Raw genomic sequence first — 27032 nt, forward strand, 5'->3', positions numbered from 1 at the left:
ACTCAAGGCTATTCCTTGGTAGCCAAACCCAAGACTTATCCATACTACACGACACATAAAAAACGAATGTCAGAAAACAATTTCTTCCCTGTAAAATTTATTCTCCTTCTGTTGAACTTGACTTCCGGAAATGAAATTTCCCCAACACTGAAAAAATCAAATCAAATAAATCTGAGAAACCCCCAATCTGAGTAACCCTAATCTCATAAACGAGAAAACAAATCGAAACAAAAAAAGCCTAATTCGCTTAATAAAATCTAACTAATGCTCTTCAATCGAATAGGCGCCGAAAACATTCTCAGATCTGTGTGAAGCAAATGGGGAAATTGAGAGCTGACGATGTATAGATGATAGAGAGAGTGAGATTGAGAGAAGATTTGAAGAACAGAAGAAGAGAGTGAGATTGAGAGCAGATCTGAAGAAGAGAGTTGGATTGAGAAGAAGACAATGAAGAACTCTCTTTCTCTCTATCTTTCGACTTCTGCGAGATAGAGAGTGTGATTTTTTTTCGAGAGTGTGTTTTATTTTTTAGATAATTGAAGCGGACTCCTAGAATTATTTTCCCGGTATTGAGACGGGCATTTAGAAAAAATTTCCCAGTATTCAGTAATATAGCGTTTACTATGTTGTCTGTCCAAATTTTAGATTAAAAAAACATACACACTTTTTCAATTTTAAAGAATAACTAAACGATAGCGTTTACATTTAAAGAAACGCTATAACATATTTCCAGCTAAGGAAACCATAGCATAACTATGTTAATCGCTATATTTTAGTGCTATTAATACCCTATATTCTTGTAGCTTATGGCTTCATTAAAGGTAATGATGCTATTGATATAATACTATTGAAGTAATATTCTCAAGGAATATGCTCTTGGGAATATTACTTCAAGGAGTATGCTCTTGGGAATATTACTTTAATGCCATTGATATAATTTTTCACGGGTAAAACTTATTCACAAAAAAAAAATCTTGCATAAGTTGAAGAAAGAACGGATTATATATATAGTTGATACATAGTAGTTTGAACTAAAAATAATCTCACGGGTTATATATTTGGTTTTTACACAAACAAATTTTAGATCCTCGATAATAATTTTACTTATAACACTAATTTTATCTGCATATATTTATTTCGCACATAGTGTGGGTTGTTACATAGTGATTCTTTAAATCTATATACTGTATACATTTTTGAAGTACATTTTATGTTCTACCCTTTTATTTATAATAATTTACAAAGTTAATCCCTAGAAATTTTTATAAAATAACAATAATTGAAATATGACTTTAAAATCGGAAACCAAAATCGGATTAGGTAAAAGATCATTTGCTGCCCTAGAAATTATGCAAGAAGATAGAAAGCAATATTAAAGATTACCTGAAAAAATCTGAAGTGCTAACAATATGAATTCAATGGATTTTTCTTCGATTTACAAAATGGTAATATTATTTCAATATTGATTACTAATAGGAAATTCTAGATCATATACATTCACACTCTTAATTATAGCATATTCCATAACTAATATTGCATAACTAATTTTCCAATTATATTCAAAATCGTGATCTCAAAATATTGTAGACTTTCTCGGCAAGATTTTTTTATATATACTCTCATCCAAAACCCTCTTTTTCTTAATCCAAATTAAAACACTATAAATACTTTGCACTTGCATATCTATCTAAGCTCTCCCTCTATACGACAAGTAAAGAAAGTTTTAGTTACAAGAATTAGTTTTGGACAATGAAAATGTTGTCATTTGCTATTTCTTTTTTTTTCTTTCTCTTATTTCATTTTCTATTATTTTTATATTTTGTTGTCTCTAATATTGTTTGGTTATTATTTTTTATTTTATTATTATAGGGCGTTAAGATCCATGCATCTGCCCTCAGAAATATGATTCTTATTTTTTGAACACATCCCTCAGAAATATGATTCTAACAATTTACCATTGGGTAAATTTCAGAAATTTCTGAGTGGTAATCTAAATCCCTATATATTTAATTGGTAAGTATTTTTTTAAAACCATATGAGTGTTGATATATATTACGAGTAAATTTAAACTATTGAGTAAATTATTTTGGTTTCCATTTCTAGATGTGTGTGGTCTCTAACATTTGGGAGATGGAGACTCTTGAAGCAAACAACTATCCTACTATACAGCTAACTTTATGAAGGATGAAAAGTAAGTTAAATCACTACAAGAAAACAGTTGATTTGCGACGGAAATCTGCGACGGCGATAGTTCCTCGCAAATTTGCGACGGAGTTGCAAGTAGTTTGCTAGGAAGGCGAGGGTACTTGCAATTCCCTCGCAAAATTTGCGAGGGAGTTACTACGGTTTTGCGACTCCGCTAATGTTCCTCGCAAAACACTCGCAACTCCTTCGCAATATTGCGACGAATTAACGATGACGAAATCCGTAGCAAATTTGCGAGGGAGTTGCTAGGGACGATGATGTCGGCAGCCACGTTTTTCCCGAGTGTAACTGTTATGTCGGCATAACAGTAAAAGCCTCGCAAATCCCTTGCAAGATAACAAAATTTTATGCTTCCCTCGCAAATCCCTTGCAAGTTTCCCTAGCAAATCCATAGCAACTATTTTTAGTAAGCCTATAAATAGCAAGTTCATGATCCATGGAAACCACAACACAAAACACTTCCAACAAAAACCTTTTTACTACCAAAAAAAATATTGTGAGAGAAAAAAGGCTACAAAAAAAAGACCTAAACACTTTTAAATTCTATAATAATGTTTGGAGGCGGGCATCATGAGATATACACAACGAGACGGTGGATGTACAATCACAGAGATCCAGAGACCGGTGATGTGACGAGAGAGTTTTGTGATGGGTTGCACGCTTTCATGTACCAGGCGACAAACCAAGACTTTGCTCGTCAAAACGGTACAATATTTTGTCCATGTCCTAAGTGCTGCAACGATAAGTATTTGGAATTTAATCTAGTGAAGAAGCATCTTTATAATAGAGGATTTATGCCAAATTACTATGTATGGTTTCGTCATGGAGAGGGTTGTAGCAGTAATGTTGGAAGTAGTAGTATGAATTATGCTGTTGATCAACCTAGTAATTATGGGCATCAAGAATCTGATCAATTTGGTTTTTATGGGTATAATAAAGAAAATAGATTTCATGATATGGTTAATGATGCATTTCATGAAACTACTGCTGCATTTCCTGAGAATATTACGGAAGAACCCAACGTAGATGCACAATGTTTTTATACTATGTTAGATGCTGCAAATCAACCTATCTACGATGGATGTAGAGAAGGTTTTTTTAAGTTCCGGAACCCGACCAACCCAACAGCTTCCACCAACCCGGAGGGCACCAACCCAGATGGCAACACCGGTGAAATGGTAGCTGGTAGCCAAACTGGGACCAGAAACGTGACATCTCTCTCTCCATCCTTTTGATCTATGTTCTTCTTTGTTCCTTTGATCTATGTTTTTTTTTGTCGACAGTTAAAACACTTAACCTTTTGTAATATTTATGTTTATATTATTTAGAATTTTATCTATCGAATTTCAATTTTTTTTTTTAGAATTTAATTCTCGATTCTGATTCTAAAAATATTTTTAGAATTTAGAATTTTTTTAGAATTAACAAGCAAATAAAAATATTTATGTAATAGTATATTAAATATCAATTCTGATTTTTTTTTATTATGCACAACAATTTGCGAGGGATGAACTATGGCAATATTGCAACGTATTTGCTAGAAACGAAAATCCTCGCAAATTGCGTGAAAATTGCGAGATAAGAAGTCCCTAGCAATCTGCGTGACATTCGCGAGGAAGGTAGTCCCTCACAAATTGCGAGTGGTTTGCGAGAAAAACATTCCCTCGCAATATGCGTGAGATTTGAGAGGAAGAATATTCCTCGCAAAATTTGCGAGGAAGAATACTCCTCGCAAAATTTGCAAGGGAATTGCGATGTTGACCAATTTTTTCGAGACGCGATTTGCGAAGAACTGGTGTGTCTTGCAAATCCCTTGCTAATGTCTATTTGCGAGGGATTTGCGATGTATTCTTCCATCGCAAATCGACTATTTTCTTGTAGTGAATATACTACTTATCAATATATAAATATGCCTTGTGTGATAATTAACTATTTTGTGTATTCAACCAATGCACTTGGAGAAAACTTAAGAAGAAATGGGATTGACGACTGCTTTTTAAACTTTGAAGCTCCTACATCAAAAATGGTGAGAAGAAGGATGATGTGAATTAATATCATAGAAGGCTGAGTATGGCTATTTGATTTAACATAAAAGTATGGTTTTGTGCCAAACTTTATTTGGTTATTCAAATATTTCAATAAAAAGATTTGAGAATAGTTGTTGCCATATTCGAAAAAGTTATAATTGGTTTAAGAAGATTTAAGTTCAATAGACTATCATCTTTGACCAGTTCTTGACAAGTAAACTGTTAAGATCTTCTGGAAAAATAGATATAGTTATTAAGCTTGAAATTTCAAAAAAAAAAAAGATAAAATAAGTTTGCAAAATCAATCAAATCTCACAAAATCCTTGGTATGGTAGTGTATGGTATGGTAGTGTAGCACTATTACTTTCTAATATTTAGGCTACATATCAAAATACGCTTTTTAGTTTCTAATTTCTATTCTCATAATAGAAATAAGAATATACCTACCATAGAATTTTAATTACAAAGATATGAAACTCAGTAATACCTAAGTAAAATAATTTGTACCACGGTTGCCTTTAACAGATGGAAATACAAGGAAAAATTGTTTATATCATTTGTCATAGAGTTTGAAATATATATACATATATAACATATTATGATTTAAATATGATTGTATTTGTTTAATCTGATTCTTAGTCAAACCGTTTAATTGTATTATATATAATAGTTTAAAAACTATTAAAAATCTAAAATCTCATCGAGCGGGGTTATGCGGCGGACAGGTTTGGGTCGATATTAACAATAAATTTTAAATACTATTAACTTGATGCTACAACACGAATAAATCATCATTTCATTATTTTTAATACCATCAATATTATAATATTATGATTATATTGATTAAATAACAATTATGTAAAAAAAACAAATTGTCATACGGTGTACTCCAACTTAAATTTTAGAATTTACAATCAAAATATAATTATACATTCTTAAATACTAAATAAAACAAACAATATCAATATAATAATACAATTAAAAAATAAAAAATTATCACGCGGTTAAAATCTAGTGATGTGTAAAAGTAAAATGTTTTTAATTGGTTAGCTGTTTTAAATAATGTAATATCTAGAATCCTTACAATGCTGATGTGTCATAGAGAAACCTTCAAGTTTTATTGTATTGTCTACAGGAGAAAGTTTTATGTTCAAGCATTAGCTTTGTGCTATATACTGCGAATTGTACAAACAAACGAACGGAAAATCGGTATTTTCATACCCCAGTTAAGGGGGTATGTTGAATTTCTACCCCAGCTTTAACAATGAGCAAATCCATACATTAACTCAAATAAAACTAAAATTCACTACCCCAACCTGTAAAACTGTGTTGAATCATACACAAGCCGTAACGGTGTTAAAAAACCGTTAACGGCTGCTTACGTGGAAGCCACGTAAGAAACGACGTCGTTTTGAGAAACAAAAGAAACAACTTCTTTTTCTCAAAACGACGACGTTTAATGCTTCTTCTTCTTTTATGCTTCTTCTCAAAACGACCCCCACCGTCTCCGTCTGCTCATCGACGTTTCCTTCAGCTGGTGTTGGCTAACTTAGTGCATCAGTTCGATTGGAGATCACCAGTTAAATATATAGAAGATCAAACCGGTGTCGTTGAATATAACCGGTATGGTGATTCACCGCTTGTTCCCTCTTTAAGCTAAATGTGGACGTAATAGCTGCAATTGCTTTAACGGCAACAACGATACCTCCTCCGATGATGAATCAGATCTGTTCGGTGGTTCAATCGACGGTTGCGACGCTTCTGATCATCTCAAGGTAAACAATCACAACAAATCTATCACTTGTTGTTCCTTCTTCTTCTTCTTCGATTTCTCTTTACCTAATTTTGTTAATTCCTCGATTCTGAAATTCAGACTTTGATCCCGTGCATAACCGTCGCCGAGAGGAATCTGTTAGCCGACACGGCGAAGATTGTAGAAGATCGTATCAGTGAAACGAATAGACGATATGAAGAAGATCGTCAACGAAGGACTCTTATCTCTTAACTACGATTCTTCAATCTACAAATCTAAATGGGATAAATATCCTTCCTTCCCAGCTGGTATTAACACCTTCTTCTTCTTCTTCTTCAACAACTTTTGTGTGACTGACTGACTAATGAATTTAATTTTTGTGCAGGTGAATATGAGTACATAAATGTGATAATCGGAGAAGAAAAGTTAATAATCGATGTAGATTTTCGATCAGAGTTCGATATAGCGAGATAGACGAGTGGTTACAAGTCTCTGCTCCAATCTCTACCGTTCATTTTTGTCGGAAAATCAGATCGGTTGAGTTTGATCGTGTTTTTGATATTGGAAGTGGCGAAACAGAGCTTGAAGAAGAAAGGGATGCATTTTCCTCCTTGGAGGAAAGCTAAGTACATGCGATCTAAATGGCTTTCTTCTTATACGAGAGCTGGAGGAAACGCCGATGAGCAGACGGAGACAGTGGGGGTCGTTTTGAGAAGAAGCATAAAGGAAGAAGAAGCATTAAACGTTGTCGTTTTGAGAAAAAGAAGTTGTTTCTTTTGTTTCTCAAAACGACGTCGTTTCTTATGTGGCTTCCACGTAAGCAGCCATTAACGATTTTTTAACACCGTTACGGCTTGTGTATGATTCAACAAAGTTTTACAAATTGGGATAGTGAATTTGAGTTTTATTTAAGTTAATGTATGGATTTGTTCATTATTAAAGCTGGGATAGGAATTCAACATACCCCTTAGCTGGGATATGAAAATACGGATTCAAACACCCCAAAGTTTGGAACTTGGATACTATTTAAATTAAATACAATCCAAAAGTTGGCAGATACGACATTTTGTGACCCGTACCCGATCCGTTTCAGTAGACACTCGTCCTTGGTCCTCACACTCCTCACCAATCCGGGGGATGATTCCGTTTCCGCTATTACCGACGCCGATAGAAACCAGCTACAGGGCTTGCACCATTCCTTACAGATTCCCTCGTGATAATCCCAAGATAGCCACTCCTACTGAAATCTCCTGGATCAATGTCTTCGCCAATTCCATCCCTTCTTTTAGGTTCCTCTCTCTGTCTCTCTCCCACCTTTGGTTTCTCTTTACTTTGACCACATTTAGATACTGTTCATGGGTCGGATAAAGTTTTGATTTTTGTTATCAAAGTTCGCTTCTTTTAGGCTCATATTCCAGTAGTTTGCTTCAATTGGACGCGTGTTGTTGATCTATTGCGAAAATTTGAGGCCTTCAGCTATTGTCGTGGCTAGTTGTTGCTTTTGTCTTTCATGTGTTTTCATGGTGTTTTACTTAGTCACGAGGTTGTTTTCTGGAAGCTTACAGGAAACAAGTTTGGAACTTGATTTTAACAAGGTTCTTTCTTTGTCATAAGTCTCCATTTTCTAAAGCTGTATCATTTGCAGGAAACGTGCAGAGAGTGATACCACTGTTCCAGATGCTCCTGCTAAAGCTAAAATATTTGCAGAAAGGTACATCTTTTTTGTATGTAATTGGTAGTTCGCAAGGGTTTAATTTGTTGGCAGTGCCACCATCATAAACTAGACGAGTTTTGTGTCCTGTGGTTTGCGTTTGATATATCTTACTTTGGATCTGGAAGATATGCTGGTATACTTGAAGACTGGAAGATGGATCCTGAGAGCAATGGCGGGCCACCAGATGGTGTTGTAAGTCAAAACAACTCATGATACTTTTTCTCTGGTGTTGTTAGTTTTGTACTCATGGATTGGTTTTCGATTGTTTTCAGATTCTTGGCAGAGTTCGTGAGCATTTACTCAGAGAGTTAGGATTTATGGACATATTTAAGAAAGTCAAGGTTTGATTTTTCTCTCAAGGGCTCATGAGGTTTTCAGATTCAGATACTCTCTCTCTCTCTCTGTGATTAGATGAGTTCACATTTAATGAATAGGATGAGGAGAATGCAAAGGCTATATCACTATTTACTGAAGTTGTCAGCCTGAGTGATGCTATTGAAGATGAAGGAGAACGGTTAGAGAATTTGGTGAGAGGGATATTTGCTGGAAACATCTTCGATCTAGGCTCTGCGCAGGTTTTCTATTTCTTGAACAACTCTGGTTTCTTCAGTTGCCTCTTTGTTGTCTCCCACAGGAAGCTTCTCCTAATTACGGGTATTTTTCTGTTTTTTTTTTGCATCTTGAAGCTTGCTGAGGTTTTCTCAAAGGATGGCATATCTTTCTTGGCTACCTGTCAAAACTTGGTTCCACGACCATGGGTCATTGATGACTTGGACAACTTCCAAGCCAAATGGATCAAGAAGCCTTGGAAGAAGGTAATTCATTTGTTTCCTTCTTTATCTAATACTCTTTTTAGACTTCAGAGGTCAACCACTTCACCAAAATTCATTGTTTATATTCTCGTTGTCATTACAGGCAGTGATTTTTGTTGATAATTCTGGTGCAGACATAATTTTGGGTATTTTGCCATTTGCAAGAGAGTTGCTCCGTCGTGGAACTCAGGTTTGACAATGACCGAGTCTTTCTCCACAATCTACTGAGTGATGCAGAGTATACTCTATGTTGTTCTTTCTCTTTTTATTTCATCTTGAAGGTGGTTCTAGCTGCTAACGAGCTGCCAGCTATCAACGATGTAACATATACGGAGCTTATTGATATCGTGTCGCAGGTGATGAATGAAGTAATTCTTGATTTTAACTAATTCAAAGAAAAGTGAATCTGATTTATTAGACTTAATCTACCAGTTGAAGGATGAGAATGGCCAATTGTTAGGTGTTGATACTTCAAAGCTTCTGATTGCAAATTCAGGAAACGACTTAGCCGTAAGTCATTATTAGAAGCTCCCATAGAGAAAAATGAGTTTATTCATTAGATTCTTAAGTTTTTTTCTCCCTCTCGAAAATTTGTATTTCAGGTTATTGATCTCTCAAGAGTATCACAGGAGCTTGGTGACCTTGCATCTGATGCAGACTTGGTCATCCTAGAAGGCATGGTAAGGTCCTTATAGCGTGAAACTACTTATATTTGGCTTTGTTAACTAACTTCTTAGTCGTTCTATTCAGGGTCGTGGAATCGAGACAAACCTTTATGCGCAGTTCAAGTGTGATTCTCTCAATATTGGAATGGTAGTACTTTATCTAAGTCACGGTACTCTCTTTTTTTTATAGGATTAATGAAAAACATTTGTTCTTGTTTAATGCTTATTTTTTCTGACTTCTCATGAACATCCTTTTTGTTATGCAGGTGAAGCATGTTGAAGTAGCACAGTTTCTCGGAGGACGACTTTACGACTGCGTCTTTAAATACAATGAAGTTCAGAATTGATTATTTTCCAATAAACTTCACTCTTGACTTGTCCTCAACTACGATTTTGTACTGAATCATCCATTCCTTATATTGTATCATCATGTTTTTATTAAAAGGAGAGACTTAAACCTCCCAAAATCAAGATAGATTCCTGATAAAACGAAAACAAGAAAACACAAATAAAATGAGGGGGAAAAGCGCCCCAACTTGGGGCCCCAAGAAAAAGACTTTTGTAAAAACGATGCCAGTTTGAATAATTTTACATCAATTTTTAAGGTGATACTCAATACTATTCCGATTTTTTTTTATGTTAGAGTCAATTTTTAAAAGTGATACTAAATAAATGATGTTACACATGTTTTCTAGTGTACCGATGGGTATATATTGTCGACAAGTTGGATACTAGTTGGCAAGTGAGTAATTTAGCTTTTTGAGCTTGAGGATTGGAGTGGAGATCATCTCATTAGAACTAGGGACCAAGAAAAAAGTGTCCTAATTGATGAGCAGTTTGCTGGAAGATGATGTTTATAATATGGAGATGCATATATTGCAGAAAAAAAAAAAGCGGAAACTCGAGCAGCATGCTCAGTGTCATATCATCAATGTGGCAAAATACATGCATGTAAGTTTGAATACCCATAAGGAATAATATAAGACATATTGGAGAAACTTAAACTTAGCAAAATGATTTTGAATTCCTACTAACACAAAAGAAACAAAAATTGACAAGGAAAAAAATCCAAAAATAACAAAAAGAGGTGATAAAGGTAGACATGCATGCAATTCATCCAATCCAACATCTCCAATTCTCCATCATGGAATTAAGCGAGATAAAATTGGGAGTATAAACACAGTGACAACACTGAAAAAATCTAGAACCTATTCGAATCTGCTTGCAAAGATCTTCCCTTACAACATAGATAAAAGCCACTTCAGTTCGATGGCCGCCGCAACACATGAAAAGGGTCTTTCCATAGATGAAGTAACTAATGGGATCAAATATCCAACACAGCGCTGGCAAGTTATTTGTTGGCAAAGTCATCAAGTTTAGCCATACTACTTCCTCTTCCTCTATATCGATACTTTTCTTGGTTACCCATATATCAATCTTCCTTCTTTCATGACATTGCTTTAACAAGGAAAAACGATCTCTCTCATAAACTGCGAGGATAAACATATCGAAAAGATGGTTCTTCTGACACGGAAGGAGACAAAAAGGTTTGAAACTCTCTGTCGAGAAATCAAAGCTTCGAATGAAGTACTCACCACTAGGACCCTCGACATTACTAGTAATCCAGTACAGGTTTCCATTCAAAGAAACATTTGGTCGTTTTGCTTCGTCAGGTGTCTCAATAATTGTAAACGTGTGAGAGGTACATTGGTAGATGGCAACTCTCAGCTGGTAAGGGTAATCTTTTTGGCCTTGTCTCCAAAAAAAATAGCCCAAGACCTTGTAAACCTTTTGGGGTCTACTATTATCGTATCCTAAGCCGGAAATACAGAACATTGTATCCTTGTAGTACGGTTCGTACTCGATCCATTGGACCTTTCTTAGCCACGGATTCCACAGCGCTGTCCCATTCTTCCAAAACTGATACGTACAAAACAAGGGCTCATCACAAGTAGTGAAGGTTGTGAAATTCATTGTATCCTCGTATGGAATATCAAATGAGGCGGGTAGCTCACGCAACTCTATGGTTGGATCGATGATGTTGTGATCGATGATGTCTGCTGAATAAATCTTGGAATTGGTCTGGAAGAAGAATTGAGGACGTGAGCGAGAGAAGTGGTTGTTTAGAAAGCTCTTGTCGTTGAAAAGAGAGTTCCATCGTTTACATACGGTTTTGAATCGAACAAGAGAGTGAGGTGGGAGACGTGTGAGTATTTCTTCCTCCAACTCCCACGGAAGGTTCACCGGCGGCTGCTCGATCACCCTATCTTCTAGACACAAGCACTGTCCCATGCTTAAGTTTATTGCTACCCACGAGCTACTTGCAAACATAATTAGGTCTTCTGTTTTCAGTTTTGTTACTAATATTTATCTCTAACGATAAATTTGGAGAGGATAAACTCTAGTTTAGACTTAAAAAAGTTGTTAGTATTTGACACATTGTCAAAATCTTTTTGATATACGTGCGGTACGTAATCTCCTGAATTATAGAACAAGACTAGACCTAGCTTGTCATGAATTAGTTACTTACTTGACAAGCTATATGTGTGACATTTCATATATCTTTTAAATATTCGATACCTCGATCACAACAATTAAATTATACATGCAGTAGCTGTCTAGGTGATCAACTTCTTTACCAGAGTCCAGAGTCCAGAGTCATAATATTATTACGGCAGTGGTCAATCGGCAAGCTCTTTTGTGATAATTTTTTTTTCGAATAGAATAAAAGAAATATATTTATAGCTTACTCTTAGGCTTACTCATAGTATAGATTATTATGTGAAACTGAAATTTACAAAAGTAAAGTATTTTTTTTTTACTTTGCCCAAAAAAAAGACCCTGGATAATGTGACCATAATTAGTTGATTACCAAAATACAGTTAGTGTCAACAACAATGTAAAAACGATAAACATTAATAGAACAATAAATGTCTCTCATTTACAAAGACCACGTTAACTTTAAAATCAATCAAAAATTAAGATTTCAATAACATAACAAAAATCAACTTGTGATCACCCGTTAGTAAAAACATCGTAAAGCATATATGCAAATGGGAAAGATAGATAGTTTTATACCCGTTAGTAAAAAGCATATGCAAATAAGTTATATATATAAAAAAAAAAAATCTATAGAAGAGAAAAAAAAAAAAGGAAAAAATATATATATTGAAGAGAAAAAAAGAAAAAGAAAAAAATGCCTAATCTTGAGCGTCTCTTATAAACACCATTTATAAACTTCAGACTCGTAGTCAAACAAACACAAGAACCTCTCTTTGTCTCTCTCTTTCACTCTCGCTCTCGCAAAGAACGCTTTCATTACTCTGTTTTCCTCTTTTGTTGCGAAAAACAAAGCTATGGGTAGTTGTTTCTCGACGACTAACGATGATGACACACCGGAGATTCAGAACTACTCGTCTTTCACGAACTTCTCTCTCTCCGATCTTAAGACGGCGACCAAGAACTTCAGTTCCGATGTGATCATATCAGAGAAGGCAGAGGATTGCTCCAACGTCGTCTACAAGGGTCGTTTCGCACAGAATCTTGGCTTCGTCGCTGTAAAGAGATTCAAGAATATGCCTTTGGTTGATCGTGGCTACTTCACGGTGCCTTTTCTTGCCTTTTAAAAGCTTTAACCAACTTTGCCACGTTCGTTGATCTCTTTTGATGGGTTTGATTCTGTTTCTTCAGGGAGACGCAAAAGAAGTTGGGGAACTGAAACACAAGAGACTCGTCAAGTTGATGGGATGTTGCTGCGATGAAGATGGTGAACTGCTTCTTGTTTCAGAGTTCATGCCTAATGCTACCCTTTCTCAGCGTTTGTTCCATCGTATGACTCTTCTTCTTTATGTCTTCTTTGGATTTTACATTTAACGTTGGTGAATCTTGAGGTTAAAGAGGCTGTATTGTTGGTTTATGTGACATGATTTGTGTTAAAGATGGTGCTAACGTCTCTGCTTGTACGATCGATTGAAACAGAACTCTTTAGAATTCTCTGTTCTGAATCTGATGACATTTGAGGTTGCATTGTTGGTTTATACGAAATGACTGTGCTTTAGAATTGTAGCAATGTATGTCAGTATGTGCTCATTGAATCGATTTGAACTCAACTTGTTAGCATTCTATGTTTGAGTGAGGCTGCATTAACTGCATTAACTGTTTGCTTACGCATCATGATTTGAGTTTGTAGATTGTGTCTATGTATCTGCTTGTAGAATCCATCGAAACAAGACTTGTCTTGTGATCTCTGTTTTGAATCTGAAGACAGAGAGACTGACTACATTGATGGTTATATAAGTGTTTCTGCAAACGTGTAGAATCAGAACTTATTAGCATTTCTCTGAGTTATTTTCTTTCGTGATTTCACAGAGAAAAAAAAACCCATGGAATGGTCAATGAGGTTGCGAGTGGCGTATCATATAGCCGAAGCATTAGATTACTGTAGCACTGCAGGTTTTGTAAAGTACAGTAACTTAAGTGCTTCCACAATTCTGTTTGACTCGGTATGTAAAACAACATCTTTATGGATATACCTTCTTAGTAATGATCTATAAGGATGGATGCTTAAATGTTTTTATTGCTCAAATGGATGTGTTGAAGGATGGTGGTGCCTGTCTTTCGAGTTTCGGTTTACTGAGGGAGATCATCGGTTATAATCGAAGAGAAGAAGGTAATCAGTTTGCGCTTCTCTCTTCAGTTTATTGCCAGGATCAGAATGTGATGTTTATATTCTCATTTATAGGAAGCGTGAACCCTGGCAACGTGACATACAGATTTGGTATTATCCTTTTGAATCTGCTAACTGGAGTGAAAATTCCTCCAAGCCATGTAAGTGATTCTGTTCATGGTCCTCTCTCTTGCTTTCTCACTTGACTTTGTGACTCTAATCATGAGATTATCTGTGAATGTCAATTCCTTGCAACACAAGCCACATATGTTTGAGTTGTTATCTCACCTTCTTCTAGGCTCCTGAGGTAATAAGAGGAATGAGTGTTACTCACCTGATGGATACAAATCTGATCGGAAAGTACTCTGACGAGGAAGCAACTATAGTCTTAAAAATCGCATCTAAATGTTTGCAATGCACTGATGCAAACAAAAGTCTAATCACGAAAGAGCTTGTTGCAGCACTTGAAGCCTTGCATACTAAAAGACAAGTAAGGAGGATTTGTTGGAACTGTAAATGCATTATTCACGAGTTTTTGCATTTATGTTATAAACCAATCCTTTTTGTTTGCAGATTCTATCTATTCAAATACTTGAAATGATAAAGCAGGATGAGGTGGGAGCATCTTCTAGTCAAGGACAAGAGGTTGAACCCTTGGAAGAAGTAAGAAGGGGATTGTTGTTATGATCTGTCGTTATCTGTATATTGCACTCTTGATGATAATTTTCACAACATGATCCTTTTGCTTTGCAGGTCTCATCTTCTGAACTCTCAAGCCTAGGACAAGCCTGTCAGAAACTTGACCTAGTTGCCCTTCATAATGTCTTGAAACAGCCAGAGTATGCAGCTGTGTATTCTAACAAGGTAACAAAATGATTGATTCTTTCTCAAGCTATTAATCTAAAAACTTGACTTATAAGTCTTAATTAGTACTTGTTGGTTAGTGCAGTTGTCTTTCGCTGGATGGTTACAAGAGACGAGTGGTATAGATGATGTTGACGAACAACAAGCCGATCTTGAATTCATAAGCCAAAACCATATCTCCACAATCGATAAGTATACTGAGGTATATATTAAAGATCACTGAAACTAGATCAATCAAAGTTTTATATAGCTAGGTTTAAAAGTTTGTTTCTGTCTGCAGATCATTGAAACTAGAAAAAAAGTGTCCGTGAATGTTTTCGCAAGACGCTGCTTCAGCCACATAAAGCGTAATCAGGTGGTAGCAGCAGTGGTTGATGCTATGAGAGCACAATCAGAGTTCCCTGAGTCGCCTATTGGTTTCTACTTGCCCTCACTGATACTAGCCAGAATCGGCAGCAACACTAGATCTGCTCGTGTCTTCAAACAAGCGACTCAAATCGAAGCAGAGTTAGGGAGAAGCATGGTTATGGTAGGGATAGATATATTAATGTTAACCGTGATTGCATTATTGATGATTTTTCTATTCATGTTAAATTAATCATGTTAAAACTCATATTTTTTGCTTGCAGGCTCCATCTTCTGCAATGCTTGAATCAACAAAGCAGCAGCAGCAGGAGGCATCATCATCATCGATCTGCTAAAAGGTTCAACAAAGCAATTCTTCCTCGACGCTAAGAGATCCAGAAACATGGTTTAGGAAGAAGAATCCTGATTTTGCAGAATACTTTACAAATTTTTCGTTGGTTTTGTGAGCCAAGAATCATAAACAACGGTTACAAGTTTTTTTTTCCTCTATTTTAAAAAACTGATTTTTATTCATCTCTTCTGTGGTGGCTTTTTGAAGAAACAATCATACATGATACATATACCGATATACGTATGGTTAAACAATTTAGAGAAAGTGAGAAACAAATATTCAACGTAATGAAAATTATGGACTTTATTCAAAAGCTAACTTCTTGAATATATATATTAGACATTTATTAGATAACTCTTTTTGCATTTCATCAACTAATTATACTTTATTAGATAACGCTTTTTTCGAATAAATTTTACATTTTATTCAAAAAAAAAAAAACTTTATAGTATATAGAATACGTACTATCAGCGGCGGAACCAATGTAAAAAGACTGACCCCCCATGAATTTTTCTTTTTTTTTTTAATTATAAGGTAAGTCACTTTAATGATTTTTAGATATTTTATTATAAAAATTCCATATCGGTACAACACCCCAATCCCGTAAATTCATCATACAAATCATGGGACATTGACAAAAGAGCTTGCTGCAGCCTTTGAAGCCTTGCAATCTTGCATACTGTAAAATAAACGTAAGGAGGATTGTTGGAACTGTAAATGCTATTAGTCACGATTTTTTGCATTCACGTTATAAACCAATCGTTTTTTATTTGTTAAATTACATATACCTTCTTCCAAAGTGTCTTCAGTAAGTTTTAAGACATCCAAACATCAAAAAAAATCTTTTTGTTTACATAATAGATTTTAATTATGACAAGACCCTCTCATTATATGAGGGATGGACATGGTATATACCCGACTGAACAATATGATATATATATATATGTCTCTTTTGGTTATTCTCTTTTTAGGCTTTTAGCATTGAATAAGAACTATTAAATATCTAATTACGATTTCATAAATTAATCTTTTTATGTGACATGTGGATATTTAAAATATTTTGATTTTATATAAGCTTATGTAATCACTTCAAGTCTCCAAAGCAAATCAAGATGATTTAAAAGGGTGATCGTGAAAACAGAGTAAAAATAACATGTAAAAAATACATAAACATTTTTTTTTAATAGGAATTTGAAATTTCATATAAGGAATGAAAGGGTTTGTAGAGGTTACAAAAAAAAAGCTTTAAATGATAGGCTACTCCTTGCCAAAAAAAGAAGAAGATAATAATCAAGGAAAAAGGCCTAGAAAACTAGAAAATTACATAAACATGGTTTACACACAGATACGAAAATTTACCTTAGCTGCTCTTTGAAGCTACTCGTTACGCTTATCTGGTCTGAATTCGCCCTCGAGTGAAGTCCATCTCCGCCCTAACAGCCGGACTTGGCCACCGTCCTCACACTTTCCACGAACGCTTCTGTTTCCATATCATCCGCAAGAATTTCCACCAACTGCTCCGGACTTATCACAAGCTTCACCTTCCACACTCCACGACTACCTCCTCGGACGCCATTTGTAGCCGCCACTACCGGCGTTTTCCCCGAAGACATTCTGTACGGCGTTGATAGTTGGTCAGAAGAATACTGTGGAGTGGTTGAGGCGGTGGAAGAAAGAGGGAGGAGGTAGTAGATGTTACCAGGAAAGAGCTCTTCACCGTTGAGAAGCGGCTGGCATGAGTGGCGGAGGCTTAAAGAGTCGTGGATAACGTGGCCGCGAAATTTGAGAAGAGTTGCTCTTTGGAGAGCACAGTACGATGCTGTTGAAAGGTGTTCTATTTGCTCGTATGACGATCAACGTGAGAAACCTTCTTCTAGGCTCTTCCCTTGGGTCATAGGTGAGTTCCTCAGTTCATTGGTGATGAACTCAGCTAAGATGGGAAGATGAAGCTCCATAACGCCACCGTTTGGAGTCACCACTTTTATCAACGAATCATCGTTATCGTACAATTTTCTTGAACCACCACTGCCTTTGAATACGCAGTTACCCATTATGTTTTTTTTTGCTTTCACACAAACTATAATAGTAAGTAGTAACTAGCTAATTATTGTGTGTGTATATGTAATGTATGGAATCCAAAGAAACCAAGACGGAGAAGGGTTTAAGACGAAGGTTTTCTTTGAGCATAAAATTTTATTACGACGTAAAAAGGATAAAAAAATTCTGGATGGTCCACCGCTTTTCTTGGCTATAAAAAATTCTGGATAACGTACGTACGATAATTTATTATCATCATATAATGATTTTTGGTTTTTGTACGTACGATCATGATATTCCTTTTTAGGGTTATTTGAGAGTATTGGTAATATAGTCTACTTGTAGAATGTTTTGGCAATATACTTGGTTATTAAAAGCCTACCGATAGAGTATCTCGGTAAATGTCAACCTATCGATTTGAGATGTTAATATGTGTCAAATTATTAGTATAGAACTATAGATTATCACTATACTAGATAAAGACCGCACGATGTGCGGGTTTAAAAATTGTTGAAGAAAATAAATCATAAACTTTAAACAATTTTTTAAAAATATATAAAGATAATTTATTTCCTAAAGTAAATATATAAATAATTTAAGTTAGAGAATATTTGTATTTACCTTCATACATTTATTTAAATTTATATATTTTAATATATTATAACAATTATTACAATAATCTAAAGCCAAATTATATGTCACTAAAACTTTTGCCAAATACTCATCATTACAAATATTATTATTGTCAAATTTCAAAAACGTTTCACAACTTGTTCACAAAATATTTGACATGTAACAAATTCATCAAAGCAACATCTAATAAGTAACCACGTATAATTTTACTCTATGTTTTACCATTAAAAATATGTTCTTATACCCAAAATTATTTTATTGTTAAAATATGCTCTTTAATTATCACCACCTATAAAATATCTTCTAAACAAATTAAACAAATTTTATGTTGCTTTACTTTTATTTTTGCATAATTATAGTTATTATAATTACTAAAATTGTTTTGTGACATAATTTCTTTAACCATGAAGTTTTTTTTACTCCAAAGATATTTTGGATGAACAACTGGTGAAAATTATCTACTCGATTACAATGATTTATGACTAACTCAATAAAAGTTGAGAAATTGAAAGAAAGCTAATATAATATAATAAAAATAATAATTTGAAAATTATAATCAGGATGGTATATATAAGTCTTAGATAACTCATATACACAAAATAGACACTTTATATACAATCCAAAACATGGCAAATGTTATAATCACGTTAAGGATCAATGACCTATTTACTCTTCAGATATATCCAATTGTACCAAACAACTTAAAGCTATGAACTCGTCTCAAATATTTTCGAATCATAAATTCGCAACTTATTTTTACCCGAATCAAAAGTTCACATATATTTCTCTATATACCTTGTTTAAACGGTTTACGAACCTAATATGATATAAAATCACATAAATTCAATTTGAAACCAATTTTAAAATGATATAACGTTCCAACTTCCCAAATTTGAAACCGCTTCTCAACTACTCGATCAAACAGTTCTTGTTTCAGTACCGGAATCATCAACATTATTCAGAAAATACAACTCTAAATTTTGACCAAAAACATCAACGACCAACTTATAATGCTACTAACTTTAGAATCATTTTTGGAACCTCCATCAGTGTCTCTATCCTCGATTAAATTAGCTGGCTTATATACTTCGATTTCATTTCATTGCATCTGATAGTTTCCATTAAAAACCCTGCACGAATCAAAGACCCACGCAATAGATCGACAAAATTATATCAGAAAAAAAAAACCAAAGATCAAAACTTTCTATATAAACATGTAATGTTATGTAGATATAATGTTATTTTCTTAACTAGCTGTCCTAATATGTTTCAAAAATAATATTTTTTTGACATAACTTATGTTATTCTTTTTAAATTTATTATTCACTATTTATTTATTAATAATAATATACATGCTTAGTGAATTACTTTTTTGTTTATACATGTCAAAATCTTATTGAGAAAACACATATAGTATAAGTAACGTACAATGAAAAATAGATTAGTTTTGTTAATTTTATTTTTTGATTTAACTTTTTTTTTAGATATAAACATGTAAATTTTATTTAGATTTGATGTTATTTTCTTAATTAGCTGTTTTGAAAAATAATATTTTTTTTGACACGTGTCAACATTCCATCAATGTACTTGACACATGTTATGATCAGGTTAATGACTAATTTGAAAATCCAATTTTATATAATAAGATTTTTAATATAATAAAAATATTAATTCAGACTTCAATTCAAGTTTTTTTCCTAAAACTGCCAATTGGTTTTTCATAATCTTTGTTTTCTTCGCATGTGCCTTCACAAATCTTGTTGCAGTACTTAGTGTCTAAAATTGGCTAACCATAGAGACATAAAATTCATTTATTTATTTTTTTGTGCAAACAAAGACATAAAATTTAATGTGTTAGATTATATATTATAATTATACGACCAAATATGGATGGCACATAGTATATTTATTTTAACATGTAGTGGTTGAGAATCTTTGTAACAGTGAAACTTTGATATGGATGACAGATAATATATTTATCTTAGTTGTTTTATTTTTAATATAATAAGATTACAATTATCTTATGTTTTGTTTTACCAATCTTAAAAACTATGATTTTTAATCGTTAAAATTGACACATGTCACGATCTGATGAATTTTCTAATTTTAATTTTTAATCATTAAAATTGACACGTGTCACGATCTATTGAGTTTTTAACTTTGATTTCTAATCGTTAAAATTAACACGTGTCACGATCTGGTGACTTACTAACTTTGAGAACCAAGGTTTATATAATAAGATATGTCAAATTATTAATCTGAATTTAAATTTTTTATTTTTATAAATGAAAAAAATCTATTTTTTATCTTTAGAAAGTAGAAGAATTAAATTTAAAGATATACAAAACTTGGTTTCCAAAATTTGTATAATTCATGTGATCGCGACATGTGTCAATTTTATTGATTTAAGATTTTACCATGTGTAATATAAATTTTTGTTTTAACAAATTAAAAATTTTAAAATATAATTATAAAAATAAAAACTTTTAGAATATAAAAAAAATTGTACTATGTATTTACAAACAAACATAATACTTGTTTTAACTCAAAAGTTACTAATTCTACAAGAGAAAGGGGTGACCAATAAATGACATATAATTGACTAATATAATACCACAACTAAAGAAATTATACAGTCAATTATTCATCGTAAAGAAAAGGAATGTAAACACTCATCTCTATATAAACAACTAAATTGTATCATAGGAAAATAGTTTCTTCAATTACACCAACATTAATTATTTTTTTTTCTATTGTTAAAGGTTTTTTGTATTTTTCTTGTAAGAAATAAACTTCTGATGAGGTGTTTTCCTTACTATGAGGATGTTTTATATTATGAAGTAAAGATAAGCAGCTATTGTATAAACTTTCTCATATTTTCTCTTTTTTTTTTGGGTCAAAATTTAGTTATGAGGCAAATTTGTTTCAAAAAGTTAAAATGTTTATGTAACTTACAACATATTTTTACGTAGTATGCCTATATTTTTCTTTCCTTTTCCTTGGGATTATTAAATTAACTTTTAATTTCAATTTTTTCTTCTTTTTCAGTATAGCATAAAAATTTTGAGGATAAATAATGAATGTATATGAATTATCGATGAATTTCTTAAAATGTCAGTATAGTTCTTTTTAAAATTAGTAGGATAAGTATCAAAATTGTTTCGTATGAGATTACAAAATATACAACAAATATATCTTATTATATAAAAAAAAAGTTTGGTTTTTAATGTTACTAACTCGTGTGATCGACATGTGTCAATCAATAAAAGATATTTTCATGTGTAATACAAAACTTTTATTTTAATAAATTTAAAATTTTCAGAGATAATTATAAGAAAATTTCAGTTAGTAAATTTGTTTTTACAGTTTTAATTTCGAAAAGTAAAAAAAATATTTTAATATGTAGGTAAACAAAAAAAGCAATTTTAATTTTAAAATAAAAATATATCTTATTATAGAAACTTTGATGACAAAATTACCAATTAACAAGATCATGACATGTGTCAATTATATCATTCAGATGTTGACATATGTCAATTCTAAATTTAATAAAATTTTAAAAATATAAAAATGTAAAAATTCAAAACCTACAATAAAAAGGTTGTATATAAAAGTAAAATATAGAAAAGAAAACCTAAGTTTATTTAAAATCTTTTAAAGAAAAAAAACCTTTGTAAACTTCCAAATGTAAAACAAAACTATTAAAAGTTTTTAAAATATTAAAAAGCAATTATAAGAAAATTATAAAATTTAAACAGCTTTAAAATTTAAAAAGATCATTATAAGGAAATTATATATATAAATAAAATTCGAACTTAAATATAGTTTATTTATTTTAATTTTAAGTTGCTAATTTTACAAGAAAATTGATTACTTTTTATATAAGATAAAAAAATGATTGTGAAAATATAAAATTAATTACTGTTTCTAAGAAAAAGATGGTTGAAGTAAAAAAAAAAATCGTCTCATATTTTTTTCACCAATCAAATAATTTATTCAAAAAAACTGTTATTGTAATATATAAGATAGGAGTATGTAATATTAATATATGCCTTTTTTAATTATAAAAATGTTAAAGTGAAGAGACATATAATAGGTTATTTAATGTGTTCATAAAGATAATTTGTTGATAGTAATAAAGACTAAAGAGTATATTTTAACAGTAAAATATATTTGTGTATACAAATACATTTTTAGTGGTAATGTATATAGTAGATTTGTAAATGGATATACATTAGTGTATTACAGAAAACAAAAAAATAACTATTTACTATAACTAAAAGTTTATCTATTTACTTTTATACATTGTTTTTACTTATGAAAATAATTAAATATATATTCTTTGTTAAATTTAACAATAAATTAACTAAAAGTTTAACTTTGAACATATCTACAACTATTGTCTTTAACTAAAAGTGTATCTATTTACTTTTTTTTCAACCAAACAATAAATTAAAAAGAATTTCCTCGGTTAGTTGTCCAAGCTGGAGGGAAGAGGTTTACAAAAGAAACTTCAGAGATAAGAGAACGCGAAGCACGGGCAAGACAATCTGTCTTCGTATTTGACGCACGGAGGATCCAAGAGATATAGAATAGTAGGAAGGACTCCAGCAAGTTAAACTCATCGAGCAGGTTGGAGAAGGACGGTCAATCTTCAGAGACTGCACAATAGTGAGTAACTCACACAATCAGTCTCGAAATGTTGACAAGCGATCCCTGCAGCACGTATCCGCTCCATGACTGACAACAACGCTTCTAACTCCGAATATAGAGGGAGGGCTCCGTCTTAGACACTTGGCCTCTAACAACAAGGTTCGCTCCTCACCAACACAACACCACCAGCCCAATCCTGAATGTACATTGGTTGCTTTCAAATAACCATTAATCTGACAACCAGGTGATGAAATTTGGACCTCCGTAAACGGAGATGGAGCTGACATGACCGCCGTAAAAGACAGCGCCTCTTCCCATGCTAACTTCCCAAAGCCTGAGCAATTATTCATTCGCCTCGATCTCTAAATTTGATTTTTTTTTTTAGTTATGGCCTTCCAGATTGCGCATAAATTCTATGATAATTGAAGAAGTTGATCAGAATCATCCTGTTGAGAGGCAATCCTCCAGAAAACAAAATCCAAATTCGAGTAGACTGACTCATATGGAAAACCCTCTGACAAGACAAAAGTCGGAGATAAATCTCAAACTTCACAAGAGCGAGGGCATTTAAAGAAAACATGATTAATAGTCAACCGCATAGCCGCACCATTTACACCAAAATCACATTGGACAACTCAGTGGATCAATTTATTTTTATAGATAGTTTTTACTTACTAAAAATATTTATTATATATATTCTTTGTTAAATTTTTAATTTTATTTTAAAAACTCTAAACCCGCACATCGGGCGGGTCCTAATCTAGTTTCTAATACAACTTTAAGTCAAAATAATTGTTTTAAACTTTATAAAAATGTAAAATAATTTCCTAAGTAAAATTAGAAATTAGAAAATTAAATACTAAATCTAATTTTAAGTTGCTAATTCTGAAAGAAAAAAGATTTCAGTAGAAAAGGGTTTAAGGAAATTATAGAGAAATTGTTAGAAATACTCTTTTGTAGATACTTCTTTTTCGAAAATAACATTTTTTTTTTGCCATTTTCATTTTTTCCCACTTTTACACAATTCCACTATGGGAAATTAAATTTTAGAATTTTTTTTAAGGTTTGGGGTCTCTAGTTTATATTTAGGGTGTGGTTTAGAGGGGTAGTGTATAGTATTTGAAACTTAGTGTTTAGAATTTAGTTATTTTGTATATAGAAAACAGTATTATTCAAAATGGACAATAAAATAGCTTATTTTTGTAAAAGGATATAAAAAACGGATATTTTGAAAATGTCCCAAAATTATTTAATTAATTAATAAAATACCACAATTATATAAAGATTTCAATTTCTCATTATTTATCCTACAAGAATTTTTTTTTGTAAATACTCATCTCTATATGAAATTACAATCTCTATATAATTAAAAGAGGAGTACGTTTGGGAAAATGTCCAAAATCCTCAATATATTTACTCAAATTGCCACTCAATTCCAGCAAATCTAAAACGTTTCTCAAAATTCGGAAGGGCAAATTCGTCCGTCAAGAATAAATCGAGATTACCCGACCCGTTTAGTGAAGTATCCGCGTTCTTTCAAAGAAACCCGACTTCATTGTTATTGGGCTACACATTAATATCAAGGCCTTTACGAAACCCAAAACAATCACGCCTGCAAATATATGAAAATCCAAGCGTAAACAAAACAACCCACTTAATGACCACAGTAAACACGAGTTTATCACATCCATCTAATAAACCAAATTCCCATGATCATCGCTCAATCAATCTTTCAATAATTAGTGCATCGTAATCTAATGTTAGTACAGAATAATCTGAACTTCCCTTAAATCAAACCTAATAAGCGAATAAACTTTTCTGTTAAACGTATCAAAGATTTTGTTCTTTTTCATGAACTCTCTCATTCACCTATAAATATCCTCATCAAAAGCATAAACGAAATCATCACACATTCAGCATTTCTCGAAAGCAAAGTTTCAAAGACATACCTCGCAATGGCTGTGTCCTACGCTTTTCCCGGAGACATCAAGCCTTTCAAGACTTCATGGAAGGTGCAAGTCAGGGTCCTGAAAATAAATACCACACTCTTTGGTGAAACCTTCCACATGGTACTCGCTGATGTCCAAGTAATTACAAAGATCTTTTATTATTCTACACATACACATTTTATATTCATATACATGATCCTAACGTATTGTTATGCCATATACAGGGAACAAAAATCCATGCTTTTATCAAGAAAGACCTAATCAACCTGTTCGAACACAGGATCACTCCAGGAGAAAGGTGATCAATTAAACATTTTGGTTTAAGCTTTACCATTCTCTGCAACTCTCTCCAGGGAAAAAAAAATGAAAAACAATCAAGATCCACTAATTCGGGCTTGGTTTGATCTGAATGTTAAATGTTCAGAGGCTAGACATCTTACTTTTGAAGAGATTCTTCAGTTATTTTCATGGAATCAGAAACTGAAAATATTTCAAAGAAGGCAACTAACAATTGGGAATCGAAGGACAACATATGTTTGAGGTAACATTGATGGTAATGTACGAACCTTCTAAAAATTAAGCTGCTCCTCTATATGATGATGAAACTTCCCACCCGTTGATTTCTGTAATTACATGATGTTTTTCAGGTCACCTGCAAAAATATAACATCCACTTAGCATTTCAATATTTAGAACCAATTAAGTCCAGTTAATATATATTTTCAAACGTGTAAAACACTTATTGTTATTTATCTCTGACACAATGACAAACTCTCACGGATTAGAAAAACAGGAAGTAAGTCAATACAAACACAAATTAGTTTATGTAGCTGAAAATGTTACATAGCGGAAGTTATGACCTTCGTATGCCTGTGAGAAAGTTAGAGTATCCTGCAGTTTCTCCGAAACATGAAAAAAAACACTATTAGAGATTAAATCAGTCAACTAAAACGATTATTTTAAACAAATTTTTGCTATGAATGCAAGCATACAACACAATCGGAATTTTAACTAATCTATACAACTTCATAATTTAAAAATTGGAGAGGTCAACACTATACAGCCGTAAATTGTAGAAATCGGTGAAGTACAAATGATTCACAAAGATTTTGGAAGCAGCTTACAGAGATGATCGATTGATTGAGAAATTAACAAAATTCCAATAAAACTCCCGTTGAAACCAATTTACTGCAAATCGATGGAGTGTTTCAGAAGATTTAACCCGCAATAGAGAACTAATTTCTTAAATCTGGATGAAAAGAAGAGGGTGAGAAATGAATTACAACAATGAACAAAGAAGAACAGAGGGTGTCGTTCCCAATTCTATATCTCATCGTGTTAATTTTATAATATTATATTTTTTTGCTTACAAAATGTGTCCATCTTTCAATATGTTAATAACAAAAAGGCCTAAGCTGGCCCAATACGAAGATAATTATGTAATCCAAACGAAGTCCATTAAACATAAAATAAAACTAAAGGGTCGATTGAAAAAATATATAAATATGAAGACTATAAATTTTAATATAAATTTTAAAGTAAATTAATTGTTACACTAACAAAGCAAAACAAAAAAATATATGGAAATTTAGATAATGAAATTACAAAGAAACTAGTATTTCAAATTTATAATATAAAACTAAGATTAACAACCAAATGCTAAATTCAACAACAACTAAAAGAAAAAAAAAGACACACAAACTGTTTTATAAATCAATATTCTAAAATAATAAAACTCTTAACACAATCAAAATAAAAACAAAAAAAATATACTAATTTAATAATATTTTAGTAGATACATAAATTATATTTAATTTGTATTCAAAAAAAAAAAATTTGATTCGTCCGGCGGTGTACCGCGGGTTCAAACCTAGTAACAAATATATTAAGATATTTTTAGGTTTCCAAATATGAGATATTATTTTATTTCTTCTTTTGCTAATTATGTTTATTCAGTTCACTTTTTTTTAGGGGCATTAAAAATACTCACTTTTATGTTTATTTTCAAAAATACCCTTACATGTTGTCTATTTAAAAAAATACCCTTACATGTTGTCTATTTTAAAAAATATTCATTTTATGTACAAAATAACTAAATTATATTTTTCTTTGAGTGACAAAAAGAATGTCCAGTCATCAAATTTGAAAAATGAATTCTCCCAAAAAATGAAAAATGTTTTTCCTTAGAAAATAAAAAACTTTCCTGTCAAAAATGAAAATTTTCCGCCAATCCTCGCCCAGGATCCACGGGAAACGATCTCAGCAGAACCCCATAATTCCGTCGAGAAGACCGGTGTAGAAATCACTCCTTACAAAAACTTCCACAAATACACCAAACACCACTTCATCTAGTTACTG

General features: G+C 32.5%; 4 protein-coding genes, 1 long non-coding RNA gene and 1 pseudogene across 8 annotated transcripts; 3 read left to right on the forward strand and 3 right to left on the reverse strand.

Annotated features, from left to right (window-relative positions):
* Positions 2757 to 6936, forward strand: LOC104708182 (annotated as a pseudogene).
* On the forward strand, positions 7030 to 9649 carry LOC104791071 (uncharacterized protein At2g17340-like). 2 transcript variants are annotated; one of them, XM_010516882.2, is made up of 12 exons: positions 7030 to 7274; positions 7631 to 7696; positions 7825 to 7891; positions 7972 to 8040; positions 8134 to 8274; positions 8386 to 8514; positions 8615 to 8701; positions 8793 to 8867; positions 8944 to 9021; positions 9114 to 9191; positions 9262 to 9346; positions 9443 to 9649. In XM_010516882.2, the coding sequence occupies exons 1-12, from the start codon at positions 7123 to 7125 to the stop codon at positions 9454 to 9456; spliced, it is 1041 nt and encodes a 346-aa protein (XP_010515184.1). In that variant the 5' UTR covers positions 7030 to 7122; the 3' UTR covers positions 9457 to 9649. The 2 variants fall into 2 exon arrangements, with proteins under 2 accessions (XP_010515184.1, XP_010515176.1); XM_010516874.2 differs by having other exon boundaries at positions 9262 to 9324.
* LOC104708184 (protein SUPPRESSOR OF NIM1 1-like) lies at positions 10290 to 11468 on the reverse strand. The gene has a single exon (XM_010424709.1). It carries the CDS (start codon positions 11466 to 11468, stop codon positions 10290 to 10292), a length of 1179 nt encoding a protein of 392 aa, XP_010423011.1.
* On the forward strand, positions 12533 to 15407 carry LOC104708193 (probable inactive receptor-like kinase SSP). The gene is made up of 11 exons (XM_010424718.1): positions 12533 to 12781; positions 12867 to 13005; positions 13545 to 13678; positions 13776 to 13845; positions 13918 to 14003; positions 14141 to 14332; positions 14416 to 14505; positions 14596 to 14706; positions 14792 to 14908; positions 14987 to 15235; positions 15336 to 15407. The coding sequence occupies exons 1-11, from the start codon at positions 12533 to 12535 to the stop codon at positions 15405 to 15407; spliced, it is 1509 nt and encodes a 502-aa protein (XP_010423020.1).
* LOC104708205 lies at positions 16837 to 17454 on the reverse strand. The gene is made up of 2 exons (XM_019243619.1): positions 17316 to 17454; positions 16837 to 17186 (listed from the first exon to the last, which is right to left on the reverse strand). The coding sequence occupies exons 1-2, from the start codon at positions 17452 to 17454 to the stop codon at positions 16837 to 16839; spliced, it is 489 nt and encodes a 162-aa protein (XP_019099164.1).
* On the reverse strand, positions 23993 to 26006 carry LOC104791088. Of its 3 annotated transcripts, none has more exons than XR_768869.2 (5): positions 25799 to 26006; positions 25535 to 25565; positions 25242 to 25327; positions 24676 to 24753; positions 23993 to 24338 (listed from the first exon to the last, which is right to left on the reverse strand). It is a non-coding gene; the product is annotated as an uncharacterized LOC104791088 (long non-coding RNA). The 3 variants fall into 3 exon arrangements; XR_768872.2 differs by having other exon boundaries at positions 25535 to 25574; XR_768873.2 differs by having other exon boundaries at positions 25535 to 25596.

This window comes from Camelina sativa, chromosome 1, assembly GCF_000633955.1.
Source record: "Camelina sativa cultivar DH55 chromosome 1, Cs, whole genome shotgun sequence".
NCBI lineage: Eukaryota > Viridiplantae > Streptophyta > Magnoliopsida > Brassicales > Brassicaceae > Camelina > Camelina sativa.